The sequence below is a fragment of the Fundulus heteroclitus genome, chromosome 4, assembly GCF_011125445.2.
Source record: "Fundulus heteroclitus isolate FHET01 chromosome 4, MU-UCD_Fhet_4.1, whole genome shotgun sequence".
Taxonomy (NCBI): Eukaryota; Metazoa; Chordata; class Actinopteri; order Cyprinodontiformes; family Fundulidae; genus Fundulus; species Fundulus heteroclitus.
This window is the reverse complement of record NC_046364.1, coordinates 32,215,786-32,231,706: the sequence shown is the minus strand read 5'-3', so window position 1 is coordinate 32,231,706 and position 15,921 is coordinate 32,215,786. Positions and strand designations below refer to the sequence as shown.

General features: G+C 38.1%; 1 protein-coding gene across 1 annotated transcript in view; it reads right to left on the bottom strand.

Annotated features, from left to right (window-relative positions):
• rps6ka2 (ribosomal protein S6 kinase, polypeptide 2) overlaps positions 1-15,921 on the bottom strand; it is a 30,301-nt gene that overhangs the window by 4,030 nt on the left and 10,350 nt on the right. The window contains exons 3-20 of the mRNA XM_012855151.3: positions 15,400-15,481; positions 11,384-11,464; positions 10,768-10,847; positions 10,241-10,347; positions 10,110-10,147; positions 9,874-10,016; positions 8,729-8,799; positions 8,283-8,371; positions 7,819-7,883; positions 3,538-3,640; positions 3,218-3,360; positions 2,910-3,032; positions 2,582-2,671; positions 2,317-2,475; positions 854-1,015; positions 668-744; positions 174-291; positions 2-58 (exon numbers count right to left, since the gene is read on the bottom strand). Of these exons, the coding sequence (XP_012710605.2) occupies positions 2-58; positions 174-291; positions 668-744; positions 854-1,015; positions 2,317-2,475; positions 2,582-2,671; positions 2,910-3,032; positions 3,218-3,360; positions 3,538-3,640; positions 7,819-7,883; positions 8,283-8,371; positions 8,729-8,799; positions 9,874-10,016; positions 10,110-10,147; positions 10,241-10,347; positions 10,768-10,847; positions 11,384-11,464; positions 15,400-15,481 (1,788 nt within the window). The remainder of the gene's footprint in view (position 1; positions 59-173; positions 292-667; positions 745-853; positions 1,016-2,316; positions 2,476-2,581; positions 2,672-2,909; positions 3,033-3,217; positions 3,361-3,537; positions 3,641-7,818; positions 7,884-8,282; positions 8,372-8,728; positions 8,800-9,873; positions 10,017-10,109; positions 10,148-10,240; positions 10,348-10,767; positions 10,848-11,383; positions 11,465-15,399; positions 15,482-15,921) is intronic.

Here is a 15,921-nt window from a genome sequence, read left to right as displayed (position 1 = left end):
CCTGCGGGGCAGTTAGTCGCTGGTGAGGGTCCACATGGAGCATCTTTATTACAATGTCCTGTCAGACATGCACAGATAGCACACAGGCAATATTAGTACAATTTGACAGCATCAGTGCCACAAGAAAGGACAGACAGCTTTGTAATACATGTCTGAAAACATTAAGATGCAACCTTGGCAGCTTCAGACACCACGTCCCAGTTGCCTCCTGTGATAACAACTTTCCCACTTCCAATCTGAGCCAGAATCTCCTCTGCTGAGTCATTAGGGCTACTGGCAAATGGGCTGAAACTGAACAAGAAAGAGAAGTGTACAGTGATTTAATGATGTGCTAAATTAGTAATAAAACAATAAACCAGTTTGAATAACAGTTTGGGAAATAACTTAATATTTACAGTTTGTAGAGAACATAGAATTCAAACAAGGCAGGACATAAAAGGCAGAGAGGAAAAGAGATAAAAAGAGATTTGTCCTTGGGGGAACCTTCTGTCTTATTGTCTGTGCAGATTTTGTTCCAGGGGGATGTTATTTATAGGACTGCAGCAGTGGGATCATGTGTAGGGAATAATGGCATTACACTAGCTTAATGCTGACAACAGAACAATTAATTGCATTTTAAAAAGCTGACAGCAACAACCTTTTTACTGGTTTTAAACTTTACACTAACCCAGCTATCATTGTGTAGAGGAGGATCCCCAGGCTCCAGATATCACAGGCTGCATCGTAGCCCTGCTTCCTTAAAACCTAAAAACACAAAAACGCACAATAAGCAGCCCTCTCTGATGCGTTCTCTCGTGTGAATGTTGGGGGCGGCTAGCAGATGTGTTACTGTGCTGATTAGTGAGAAAAGTACCTCGGGAGCCATGAATGTGGCCGTGTAACATGGCGTCATCAGCAAGCCATTTTCTGCCCGGAGCTGTTTGGCAAAGCCGAAGTCGCATATTCTGATGGATTCTGTGAGCCCAGCCTCATCAGCATAACGGATGTTATTGGGCTTCAGGTCTCGATGAACAACCTGAAACAAAGCTGATGATCAACCAACCTGTATGCTGCTCTATTTCCAAGCATGTGTGCTTGGAAATAGAAATATTTCAACATAAATGATGATTAAAAACTTTCATGATACTGTGTGATTGCAGCACTCTACATAATTATTGTCCATCCTGATATATTCTGGCTTCCTCAGCCTTACTTGCCAAACTTCAGTTGTTTTAAAGTCTTATTGCTCTGAATGAGGTGACGCCTGCAACCAGCTCAGGCCATCACGCGTGATCTTTCTCACACTGTAGAATACATCTTTCTCACACTGTAGAATACATCAAGCGTACTCTATTCCAGCTGCAAAACCTCTTTCTGCACCGCGCGTTTCCCATGCTGCTCCATAATGCCCGATTTTTGCTGCTGTCAGCTTCTGCTCGGTTCTTTTGCAGCCCGATCCATCACTACGTTTGGCCAATGAGGTGATAGACCCGCTTCTCCCTTCCTGACATGCTGAAGACATGTTCAGAGTAGGTGGAGATGAGCTCATCATGCCATGACACGTTGAGCAGCATGTCCATGCAACAATGAGACTGGAACAAAGACGTTCAACTCAAGGTTACACTGTACTAATAAAGATGTATTTAGGCATTTACACTGGTTTTGTCTGAATGGCATGTTCTCTGATGTTTCCTGTCTTGAAGAGTGGCTAGGAGCAGGTAAGAGAAGTAGACCTCCTTTTTATACCCCAGAAACACAGAAAGTCAAAGATTACTGATGAAGATGCTCTAGATTGTCTGACCAACATAAAGAACTCAGTTCAAAAATATCTTTTTAATTCAAAAGGGAATTTAACTATGAAAACACTGGTCTCAGTGTGTGATGTTGCTAACATAATAAAAGAGCAATTTCTTTTTTTGTGCAAACTTTTACTAGCAGTGTCAATAATTGTGAGAGGCACTGGATTTGGCACAATACTAATTTATGCAACTGTTGGGATTGTTGCATACATTTGGGCCGTCCATCTTTTCTATTGCTGCCCTTCAAATGTGGAATAACCTTCCCCTGCACATTAGAGAGGCTCCTTCACTGCCTAGTTTTAAAACTCATCATTAAACCAATATTTATTCTATGGTTTTCAACATCAGCAAGACTTAGTTTGATCTTGTTTGTTTTAAATTGGTTTTATTGTGATTAATCTTTTATTGATTTTATGTCATACTTATGTAGTTTCTTTTAATGCCTGTTTATGGTTTGCAGTGATGTGCCGTACTTTGATTCAGCTGCGGTTGCTTTAATGCACTTTATTATTAACGTCGGTGTGGTATGGCGTCTTACCCCCTGGGAGTGTAAATACTCCACAGTCTTGGTCAGCGTGCAAATGATGTCTGACGCATCCTTCTCTGTGAAATCCGGCAGCCTCAAAACTCTGTCCAGCAGTTCGTTTCCTCGCATTACGTCAAAAACCAAGAAAACACTTTGGCCATCGTCAAAAACCTGTGTGTGGAGGAAAAAAAGGACACACGTATGTCAGCAAAATGAATCAAGGACCTGCAGCTCTGCTTGCAGTGTTCTTTTTTTTTTCTGTTCTGTTTTTACTTACATCCCTCAGCGTAATTATATTTGGATGCTGTCCATATCGTAACAGAATTTCAATCTCGTCTGATGGATCTTTCTTGGCTCTGTCAATAATCTGATTAAATAAACAGGAACATTTACTGAGTGGTTTTAATATTTCATGAGATGCTTTATAAATCAACTGAGATCATGGTTCAAAGCCACGTTCCAAAATTGTAGTGTCTTCATAAAGGACGTTGCAGAAAGCAGTTTTTCGGAACATGAAAACAGGATAAATTGAGTTTTAGCTTCAACAAACCGTCCTGCGCTGTGCTAAAGCCAAGCCAAAAGATTGTCTGAACAAATGTTCCTACCTTCACTGAATACTCCACAGCAGTAATTCTGTGCAGACATCTTCTGCGGACAAAGGCTCCGGTCTGTTCAACTTCTTCTTTCAGCTCATACGTATCTTTGAATGCCACATTGCTGCGGATCTGCTGTTGAAGCACACAGATCATCATGTAATATTTTAGTCATTTTAATTGAACGTTTTGGTTCATTTGTCAGTTAAGTCTTAAATCTGGTCTATACATGTGGCTTAATTTGTGAGTTGTCAAACTATGAGTTAGGATAAGCTTTAAGGAGCACTGTGTCACTAGACGTTTCCCTGAACAGTTCATACCTGCGCTATGGGGTTGATGTTCACTTCCTGACGGGAAGGAACTACAGCAGCAACAGTGGCTTCTTGGTTTTGATTCGTTGCCACAAAGCTGAAACCGCGAAACAGCTGGTGTGTGTTTGCACTCGGAGGAATCCCCGGAGAATCTGGAAATGGAAAACACACACAGTGTTTCTGAGAAACATAAGTAAATCTGCCTCTTTTTGGACACGTTTGTTTATTTATCATCAGAGCTACATTTAACCGGAGCTGAATCGAAATGAAAATAGAACCATCTTCATTTGACATTCACCTCTGAATGTACATGCATGGGTCTTAGTTACCTGTTGGTGTTCTGGAGGTGAACTCAGGGTCAAAGTGGAAAGTGTCTTCGGGTCTTCCAACAGTCGGTTTGAATGGAGGCCTCATCTCCTTCCTGTACAGCTTCTAAAGATAAAGACAACAGCAGCGGTACATCAGCAAGAGTGGGCTTTACTACAGAAAAAAACACTGCGCCTGGTTCTGCTGGAGGTTTTACCTTCCCGCTAAAAAGGGAAGTTTTTCTTTCCACTGTCGCTTCATGCTTGCTCAGTATGAGGGACTGCTGCAAAGCCATGGACAATGCAGACGACTCTCCCTGTGGCTCTGCACTCTTTCAGGAGGAGTGAATGCTGCTTATCAAGACTTGATGCAATCTACTGGGTTTCCTTAGATAGGACATTTTTTTGACCAATCTGTATAATCTGACCCAATCTGTATAATCTGATTAAATTTTGATTTTGGAAAGTGCCTTGAGATGACACGTTTCATGAATTGGCGCTATATAAATAAATTTGAATTGAATTGAAGAAACACTGGCAAGAAGAAGTCCACCGATGAAAGAAAGCTGGAAGTAACTTGCAGTTTTGCACAATCTATGTAGGGAATGCACCAAACACCACACCAATCACCCTGAATACACCATCCCAAGGGGAAAATGTGACGGTGGCCGTGTCATAATGTGCACACGTTCTTCTTCCGAGGGGGACAAGGGAACCCATCCTAGCTTATGTAAAGATGAATGTAGCAAGATACCGATGAGGACAACCTGTTAGAGGCTGTGAGAGACTTAGAAATGTGGCACAGCTTTACCTGAACACTAAAGACACATGCAGACATAGAGACATACCCTCTATAAGGATTTGAAGAAGTACTAGCAGCACAAGGTAGTGCTACAATGTGCTGAATCAGATTAAAAACAGCACAATACATTTCTTAAAATTTTAATCGAGGAAAACATTTTGAAAACCATGTATTCCTTTCCTTTCACTTAACAGTTCTGCTGCACTTTGCATTGGTCCACCATATATAATCCCAATAAACTCTGTTGATGTTTTGTGGTTTTAACATGGCGAAAACGTCAAAATAATTGAAGCAACATTAATGCTATTGCAATGGACCATTTATCTCAGTTTAAAATACAACAGAGACTAACTTAGTAGTGTTATAGATGCAAAAAGGTGCAAAAAGACAAATCATGTTTATCATCAATAATAATTATGGCCTGCAGGTGTCACTAGTGCGACATCCTCTGTGTGAGCTTCTAGGATCATTAGGGATAAAAGAGGTAACTGACAGGCCACAGATATTGCAAAGCTATATTGAAGGCAGCCCATTTCATATTCTTTTATATCCTTATGGAAGAAACCCTTTAAAAAGCATGATACATTTAAGAGAGATTGCATGTTCACAAACAATAACAGGGAAACCACTCTGTCTGATAAGAGTAATGATTTGTTTGAATGGTATGGCAGAAAACATAAGCCTCTTATTTTGAAAGCTCATCACATTAAGCAAACGCTGTCTGGAAATAGGTGGAAATGTGGCTGAGAGAAGGTGAACAGACAGTGATGTGGCGAGGAGCACAGGGGTGACAGAAGAGAGAAGCAGAATATTGTGAATTCTGCAGGAAAATTGATTGATGATTCATGATTGTCCAAGCCTGCAAAATGAGAAGCCATGAGTCATATTGTGATGATGAATTTCCTTTTGTTGTTACTGTACTTAATCTGATCACGGTTTTGTTTTTAAAGTGAATGCAATTCAGCGGGACAAAAACAGAATTTTAGCAATGTATTTGCTAAAGTGAAAAATAAGTACTATTAGAATGGATTAAATTATTTTTTTCGACATTGTCTTTTAGAATTTGGTCAAATTTTAATGTGATGTAATCATTTGACACCAGTACTATTTTTAAAACTATTTTTTTTAAATAAATGTTAAAATGTTAAATAAATGTTAAATAAATATTAAAATAAATGTTAAGAAACACAGATGGTATTTTTACAACTGGACTTTAGCTTATTCTATCACAGTCGAACTGATAATCTGTGTTTTTTTTATACATACAAAAATCCAAAGTATTTCACAAATCAATAAAACTTCAACATTTCTGACTTCATAACCTGACAGTTGAATAACAGTTTTGTATTCTGCTTTGTTTTTGATGAATTACACAAAATAATAAAATCTCAAAGACAGTACAATCCCCTTTTATAATTTTTAAAAATTATAATTAGCATTTTGTATTAAAGCGATACACTGAATGCATTAATGACATTATTTCTATGATCTTTAGACTTCAGATTCTTGAAGGGCAATTACTTTGTAATGAGTGGTAGTAGCAACCATCATGCAATCACACAAGCAATTACACTTACAACGGACAAGACATTAAGATAAGAGGAAACTACACAAAGTTAAAAAGAGTTTAATGTAAAACATACCTCAAAATAGAAACATAAATTATGAACTGGAAGTAAAATTGAAAACGCAGCAATTTGATAGTGACTTTGAATTATTATTTGAATGAGGAATCTTATTGGTTTATGCATACAGAGTTTTGAAAAAAGGCATACACATTCTCACGTACTCGGGCGTACTATGCACCGGGCAGATTCCACGCTGACTGTTAGCGGATGTTTTAACCTTCCCAACATTTCTTGCGGCAAATTCCTACAATTCCCACACTTTCTGCCAGGAGGACAAAGGGGGGAAGAGATAGTTAAATGTGTGATTAGCTTGCTGAGCACCTGTCAGTGAGAACAGAGAGGTACCGTTTCATAGAATCTAGAGTAGAAAATATATTTTGAGATTTTTCACAATTTTCTGTTTGCTACATTACTCTATATACCAGGTCCTGAAGCAGCCACAAACTCGCTGACCAACAGAACCACCCCTATGTTTGCTCGCTTTACACCAGATTCAACACACACCTTCACAAAGAGTTTCACTTGTGTCTCGTCAGTCCACAGGAATCACTTTTGTAGGTGTTTGAGATCAGCAAGATATATATTTTTTTATGAAAATTTGAAAACTGCAGATTTTGGTCAGCTGTGTTTTTTGGCTTGGAACTGTAATTAGATTTTTAGCGTCTTTGTTATTTTTGAATGGAGTAATGCTGGTTGTCCAACTGATCCTGGGAAACTTCACTACTCTTCCATGTTTGTCTCCATTTATGGATAATGGCTTTCACTGTGGTTTGCAGATGTTCTAAGGCCTAAAAAAAGCTTTGTAACTCTTTCCAGGCTAATAGATGTCCATGACTTTGTTTCTCATCTGTTACTGATTTCCTTTTTTTAATCAGAGCATGATGTGTTGCTTTTTGTGATGTTTTAACATACGTCATAATAATAGGCAGGTTCTGTTTCAGTGAATTCTTGATTTTACATTAAAGGGCAGTAATCAGGCCTGGGTGGAGTTAGTGAAATTGAACCAATATAATGTTGTTATTCACAGTTAGTTTGTGATTTAACAGGGGTGATTAGTCTTCACATAGGGCGTTGCCAGTTTGGAACACATTTTTCCCCTTGATAAGCAAAATCATAATTTGAAAACTGTTTTTTGTGTTTACTCACAATATATATGCATGCTATTAAAATGTACTTAATAATCTAAAACATTTAAGTATGACAAGAAAGCAAAAAAAAAAAAAAAAAGAATATATAAGGAATCTGTAAAGGGACCAATACTGTTTCTCAGCACTGTACCTATACAGTGGCTACAAAATTGTCCCTTTTCTACATGCAGAATTGTAAACTACTCAGTAAGTTGCAGTGGCAGATTTATGCAGTTTTTACGTTATTCACTGGGGTATTAAAGATTTTCCAGAGACAAGGTGAGTCTCCGGTTTCGATGCGGCACGGCTTTAAAGACTACTTAAAGAGAATCTTAGCCAGGGCAAGAGGGATTACACTGTAGAAAATGATCCTTTTTAAGCAGCGCACATCAAAGCAAAGCATGTTAAGGTTCCATGATGACAGCCCAGGTAATTTGCTAGACAGATCATACAGACATGAGTAAACTCGCTAAGTGCAAGGCTTTTAAAGATCAGAACTACAGTCAGATAAAGAAGACAGACAAAAACCGGTTAGGGATTGTTTTCAGATTTTTCATTAGACAACTGCAAACGTGATTACAATAAAGTACAGCAAGTATGCGGCTGTTTAAAGGTAATTTAAACCAAATTACCTTTATCTTGACTATATTCACACTATTTGCACATAATAGAAGGCCTGGAATAATTTGTGTCGTGTAGTCAAGTTCGGAGTAATTTCATGTGTATGCTCTTATTAATTTACACTTACATTCCAGTCAATTGATGCAAAGAAGCGGTGTCTCTTGATTTCCTCTACTCCGTCCGGTCCGGCACCTGCCGATCAGACAGATTGACAAAAAGATGTGAGCTGACCGCAGCTTCAGAAAAAAACACAGAAGCATCCCAAAAGCACGTTCAAACACCTGTTTGTTTTACAGTTGATTAAAAATAAACTGCAGACTACAATCAAGTAAATACCCTCACAACCCCCAAAAGCTCTTGGAGTCATTTAAGAGAGATTAGGGAACTATAAACAGGTGAAATACCACCATTTAGAGTCTGCAGTGTGTTTATGGTTTGTTCCTTTCGGGACAGTTAAACCTAATGATGATTACAAAGAAGATATACTCAGATTTTGGAACATGTTCTGCTCATTTTGAAACTGTTAAAACATTAACATGATCAAAACTACAGCATGACTTTGAAGTTGTATAAAGGTTTAGAATAGCAGACCTAGACGGTTGGCAGGATTCCTCTTGAAGAGTGCTCTCAATAAACTCTGCACCTCAGGGCTGAGGAACTGTGGCATTCCAAGCTTTGCCCTGCACAGGAAGGACACATGCCGATGGTTGGTACATACTGTGCTTTTATATAGTATAGTCTAATATTATAATACAGTTTTTATAATAACAAATCAAATCAAGAAGGTGACATGCAAATTAATGGACAAAGATTCAAAAGCACAGGACCTGACATCCAGTAACACAAGAGAATGCTATATATGTGGACAAATAACTACTGCATAAGACTCAATCAAAAGCAAAACCAAATAAAGGCCAATAAATACTGAATTGTTTTACAACACATATAAAATAACAATAAAATCTTTTCGCAACTTATTGGGAGTGAATCAATACAACCGTTTTAAGAGAGAAAACGAGAAAACGTTTCATCCTTACTTTAAAATTAGTGCCATTGTTTCTTTCCGATCTTTTCCTTGGAATGGCAATGACCCTGTCAGCATTTCAAACTGGAAAACAGAATTAAAAATGGCAGATTAGGTCAGTCATCTCATTAAAGGCAAATTGCAGATGGCTTTCTGAGGTTTCATTAGGGTTTCTGTTTCTTTTGTTAAAAGTTAAGCTGAATCTGACATGTGAATTGACCTTTATTTAACCCTTCAGCTTCACCCAGTTTAAGAGTATGAAATTAAGAGCCGCAGAACCAACTCTCCAAAAGCATAAAAGTTACAGTTAGCCACTGACCTTGGCCAACGCCAGTGCCTAATTGAGATAGAAATATGTTTTTGAGGATGATGGGGTCTTGTTGGGTTCCTATGCAGAGACATTCTGGAGACATGAGAGTGGGAAATTGACAGGAGGTTTGGTGCATAGCGATTCTATGACGCTCTTTTGAAGTAAAAAGAGAGCTCAGCCAAAGGGGCGGTCTGTTAATTTCTCTATAGAGCTACGGTTTTCCATCATAGTCACCATAAGAAAGACTAAAAAAAATTTGAAACCAAAATGAGCTTTCTATGAATGATGGAGGACCTGTTTGTTTTGTGCACAGGAAATAGATGACATCATGAAGAAACAACATAAGTTAAATAATGTGGTTAAATAGGTTAAAATGAGTTTAGATGAACAAAGTAATCTTTCTTGTCAAGCATGGACGTCTATCCCATAGAGAATTTATGAGCAGAGCTGGAAAGACGTGTGTGAGTAAGACAGTATCTGGAAAATAGCATTTTATTCATGGGCATCAGAGTGAAAGGAGTCAAAAATACACACGGATGACAAATTTTGCAGAATTGTATTTTCTGAAAAATGTTAAGAACCATATTCTGTTTTCCTTTGCTTCACTATGACGCTATCACTGTGGTCTATCAAATAAAATCCTGATAAAAATGCATTGGATTTTTGGTTATATTGTCACAAATTCTTTTGCAACACTTGAAATGAAGCCGTGTTGTGGAATAAGAAAGCCAAATGATTTTTTATTTGAGTCGCTACTATGTGATTTGTTTCATGTCTGTTATCATACAACACAAGAAGCTCTTAGATCTGTGGTTATAAAAGCAAAAAGACACTCTCACTATTCTCACCATCAGGACGCCAAAGGACCACCAGTCAGCACTCTGTGTGTGTCCTCTTCTGTTTACAACTTCAGGTGCCATGTACTCAATGGTTCCACAGAAGGAGTAGGCTCTTTTATCGTGGTCAATGGCTTCTTTACTCAATCCAAAGTCTATATGAAAACACAGAAGCAAAGTGAGACAAATATGGACAAAAAAATATGTAAAAACAATGATTCATGTTGTTTGCAACTAGATATTCTGACCTGTAATCTTTATGTGTCCTTCCTCATCCAGGAGAATACTGAGTAAAGAGACAAATGACACTAGAAATCAACTTAAGAAGGATTTAGTCAAATATAAACACATAGAAAGAGGAGCCTTTATGTTGTCCTACTTTTCAGGTTTAAGGTCTCTGTAGATTATTCCCAGACTGTGCAGATGGTCCAAGGCCAGGGCCAACTCTGCAAGGTAAAACTTCACATCCTCTTCTGTAAACATTACCTAGGGAAGTAAAGGCATGGTAGTGTAGTCACAGTTCACCAGGATGCAAATGAAAAATCTCAAATTAGACATTATTAATGACCTAAATGTGTAAAAAGAGGTTCTCCTGATAACACATAACTACTCTTCGTTCTCTTATAACTATCCAAAAAAGTGGCTGGTTTTCAGGTTATAAAAGCTTAATCCAAAAATACTTCCAACTGGGAAAATGAATTAATAAAAACATAATAGATTTTAGCTTTTATATAAAATTGCATACAAAACCTGATAAGCAGCATACATATGTTGCCTTCTTGAATCCTCTTTCATTATTTTTAAAATAAGAGACCAAATTTTGAAAAATAATAATAAAAAATCGGTGTATTTCATTACTGTTTTTGTTTTCTGTTTTAAGAACAAGATTGTTTGGTGCAAACCTACCTCTTTGGACAGACGAGTGAAGAGGTCTCCTCCTCTGAGGAAGTCCAGGATCAAATATAGCTTTCCTTCTGTCTGAAAGGCTAAACACAAACACAGATATACACGTTTCACCACTCATAGAGAGCTTGAGAAGCTTGGGAACGTATTAAACTCTCTTTAATTCTGAGGATATAATCTTAAAATAAAAAGTGTAGTGTTCACAGTTCTCTGCATGTTTACAATCATAAAGCTGGAACATGATGAATAATAATTTAAAAAAACTGTTTCCTCATTATGTACATGAATATCAATCAGATGATTTTCTCAATTATTTACTTTTTCCCAAATCATTTGTGCAGCATGGCTCACACAGAGACTAATTGGCATCACATACGGCTCAAATCATCCACTGGAGACTCACAGCAACAACAATTAGAGTTTGCACAGACATCTGAGCCGGATGGAATAACCTCTTTGAGTTCTACTGACCAAATATTGTGTGCATAAACTTGTGCATACATGAACAGACTTGTCAGATGGCTCACACTTTTATATTAGAAATTACATTTTATCTAATTATCTTTCTAGATAATCTAGATAATTAATTAAAGGGTCATAAGGAATATTTTCATCTTACCATAGTGGAGTTTAACGATAAATGGGTGATTAACTTCTGCCAGAATGTCTCTTTCCATCTTTGATCGCACTCGGTCCCGCACTAAAAGAAAAGGGGATTATGTCATTAACTGAGGTGCAACTTACAATCTTAAAATACTTCCATGTACACTGAATCCCTAACTTTAATGCCACAAAAATGTTTTAAAGGTCTGGTTCCAAAATTTCAGAAACATTCTGTCCAGGAGTGATGCTGAAAAACTAGTCCATGCATTTGTTACTTCAAGGCTGGACTATTGTAATTCTTTACTATCAGGAAGTCCACAAAATGCAGTTCGAAGTCTTCAGCTGATTCAAAATGCTGCGGCAAGAGTTCTGATGAAAATCAACAAGAGGGATCATATTTCTCCAATTTTAGCTTCCCTTCATTGGCTTCCTGTTAAATCAAGAATAGAATTTAAAATTCTCCTTCTAACGTATAAAGCCCTTAATAATCAAGCTCCATCATATATCAGAGCTCTGATTACCCCGTATGTTCCTAACAGAGCACTTTGCTCTCAGACTGCAGGTCTGCTGCTGGTTCCTAGAGTCTCTAAAAGTAGAATGGGAGGCAGATCTTTTAGCTATCAGGCTCCTCTCCTGTGGAACCAACTCCCAGTTTTGGTCCGTGAGGCAGACACCCTATCTATTTTTAAGACTAATGTTAAAACTTTCCTTTTTGACAAAGCTTATAGTTAGAGTGGCTCATACCCTGAGCTATTTCTATAGTTGTGCTGTGATAGGCCTAGGCTGCTGGAGGACATCAGGGTCTAATTTTCTCACTCTACTGATTTCTACTGTTCTTCAGTCTACTGTTCTCCAGTTTTGCATTGTATTACATTGAAATGACTGTCGTCATTTCAGCTTTTAACTTTTTGCTCTCTCTCTTTTTCTTCATAGTAGGTACACCTGGTCTGGCGTTCTGTTAACTGTGACATCATCCAGAGAAGACGGCTCACCCGCTACTACCATCTAATGTAGAACAGATTACTAGATCAATGTGTGCTTCTGTGCTTGTTTGTCTGTCTTGTTGTGTCTCTGTTCTGTCTTCTGTAACCCCAGTCGGTCGAGGCAGATGACCGTTCATACTGAGCCCGGTTCTGCCGGAGGTTTTTCCTTCCCGTTAATGGGTGGTTTTTCTTCCCACTGTCGCTTCATGCTTGCTCAGTATGAGGGATTGCAGCAAAGCCATGTACAATGCAGACGACTCTCCCTGTGGCTCTACGGTTCCCCAGGAGTGAATGCTGCTTGTCGGGACTTTGATGCAATCAACTGGTTTCCTTATATAGGACATTTTTGACCAATCTGTATAATCTGACCCAATCTGTATAATATGATTGAACTTGACTTTGTAAAGTGCCTTGAGATGACATGTTTCATGATTTGGCGCTATATAAATAAAATTGAATTGAATTGAATTGAATAATGAAAACAGTAACAGTGGGAAATAACAGGGGTGATTTTTAACTTTATTTGTTTTAAACTTCTTTATACAGGTAATAAAGCATTAATGAATAAAAAAAATTCCACACTAGATATATCTTTCAAAAACAAAACAATTAAATTATTGATTATATATACATATATATATACATTTTTAAAAATGTCAAAATGTACAAGTAATATTGTTTTGGAAAAAAATACAGGGATCAAGGAGGATTATTTGGAGACAAAAACAAAACAAAACTGATCATGAACATTAAAAACTCAATTAATGTTAAATTAATACTGTTGTGCTCAGATTTTCAAGGCATTCTTCCAATGGGATAAACAATAACCCACATACTCCAAGCTACAGAGTGGCTCTGTAATAAAAGATCCCTGAAACTATCTGCTCCAAAATCATAAAACACATTTGGAATATGGTGAAGTGTTAGAAAATACAGCCAAGGAGCTACCATATTGCTCGGGAACTGCAAGCCTGTAATCAACAAACAACAGAAACTAAAGTTTACTCTTCAAACTGCAGGCAAAAGCCTCAACAGTTCTAACACAGTAAACATCGCCCTGTTCTAATATTTACCAAAACGTGCAGCTACCACAGTTCTCAAACACATAAAAATGTCTTAGCTAATACGTTGTTGACTTTAAATGTTTTTGTTTAATTATGAAACACATCCATCTGACACGATTTCTTTTTTTTTTATATAAACGTTACTAAACGTAATACAGAACAAGTATTTCTTTAACTGGCTCCTGTAAACTGAATTGGACTCATACTGTTGTGCTACCGGTTTCTGGCAGTGCAAATTAAGACAACAGCTATATTGCAGCATCTGTCTCCTTGACAGGATGTGACTGTGATTCTTCCTATTCCAGAAGTGTGGGTAAAGAGGATTAAATCTTGTACAAAATCTCTAGATTAGCACATGACCTCTGAACCTGCTTCACTCTGGTTTATGTTGATCCACGCAGATGTTAAAAAATGTTTCTCTGAGTAAAGAGTACAAACTAACCTGTTTTACGCTAAATCCTTTGAATGTAGGGCATGTGAAGTTGGAAATCTGGCAGCCACATAAACAAAGTCATTTTATACTCAGTGTACAATAGCTTGCAAAAGTGTTCACCCCTCTTGGCTTTTGGTCTACTATACTTTGCTACATTCCTACAACCTGTAATTTAAATGTTTTTTTAATCTTATTTTATTGGGAAAGTTGGTGAAGTGAAATGAGGAAATTACAAATAAAATAATAATAAAACAAAAAACACAACACTGGCATGTACATAATGTATGTTGGGGACAATGTTGTTGAGAAGTACAAGTCAGGGTGGGGTTATAAAAAGAATGTATCCAATCATCTTCAACTGGGAAGCACATGGTGCGTCAGCAAACCTGTCAAGAGAGGGCCGCTCACCAAAACTCACAGACAAGTAAGGCATTAATCAGAGAGGCAGCACAGACACCAAAGGTAACCCTGAGGGAGTTGCAGAGCTCCACAGCAGACTGCAGGATCTGTTCACAGGACCACAATAATCCATACACTGCATAGAGCTGGACTTTATGGAAAGGAGGCCAGAAAAAAAGCCATTATTTTGTGTTAAACATAAGAAGGCACATTTTTGAGTTCGCTAAAAGGTGATATGGGTGACTCCCCAAATATCTGCTCTGATGAGACTAAAATTGTACTTTTCAGCCACCAAGGGAAATGCTAAGTCTGCCTCAAACCCACACATCCCATCACCCCAACAACACCATTCCCACAGTGAAACATGGTGGTGGCAGCATCATGCTGTGGAAATGTTTTTCCAACAGCAGGGACTGGGAAACTGGTCCGAGTCGAGGGAAAGACAGATGGTTGAAGGATCTGGTTGAGTAAATCTGCCTGTGATGTGCCTGTGATGTGAGACTGACCCAAAGAATCCTGCTAAAGCTACACTCGAGTGGTTTAAGGGGAAACATTTAAATGTGTGGGAACGGCCTAGCCAAAGTCACGCCTTAATCTAATTGAGAATCTGTGGTTAGACTTGAAGATTGATGTTTACAAACGAAAACCATCCAACATGAAAGAGCTGGAACAGTACAGCCTTTAGGAATGGGCCAAAATCCCAGCGGCAAGATGAGGCGAGCTCATATCAGGACTGATCCAAAGAGACTCTAAAAACGTGACTCTAAAAAGTACTGACTGTAAAGAGGGGTGAACAATTATACATGCTAACATGTTCTGTCATCCAGTCCTAGATGTTGTTTGCTTCACAATTAAAAAAAGAATACATCTTGAATGTAGGCATGCTTTGTAAATGAAATGGTGCAAACCCCCAGACTATTAATTTCAATTAACAGGTTGTGAGGGCACAAAATATGAAAAAAGGGGTGAATACTTTTATAAGGCACCGTGTTAGCACTTACCTCGATAATAGAGGCCTTTTGCATTGTAATATGTTAAATATACAGACCACTCACAAAATCATATGTGTGGACAGTTATGTGAAAGGCAATACTTTATACCTCTGTATTTTCGGTGTTGTGTTCACTCAAATATTAGCATTTAATTGAATCACCTTTTAGAGTGGCTTTTTTCAGGACCTTCATGGCGTAGAGCTGTCCTCTGTCCATTCCTCTGATCTTTCTAACCAGGAACACCTAGAAATAGGTAGCACATGTTACCTACCTTACAACAGTCATATTGTTCCTTACAAGTCATAGTAGATGGCTATAGGAATTATTGCGAGCATAAAGATGAAAGAGTTACCCTTTGTGAAGCATTAGCTGAACATAAAAGCAAAAGCTGCTGCTAGAATCTCAGCTAAAACACAGTCTACTTTAGCCTACATTTGTTTTAGGTTACAAGCTTGAAGTAGATATAATTTACCATAATTTTTTCTTACTAACAGTCACGTGAATGCTGTCTTGGAGCTGCAGCAGCTATGATTTAAACGAGTTCTGTCAGAGGACAGCAGTACACTGAGCCCTGTAAGCAGGCAATCCAGGCCACACTGAGACTCGACCTCAATTGTCTGCTAGCAGCTTTGTAAACAGCATCCGCTTGCCAAGGACTGCCAGAGCTAAATGTTTGGCCAACG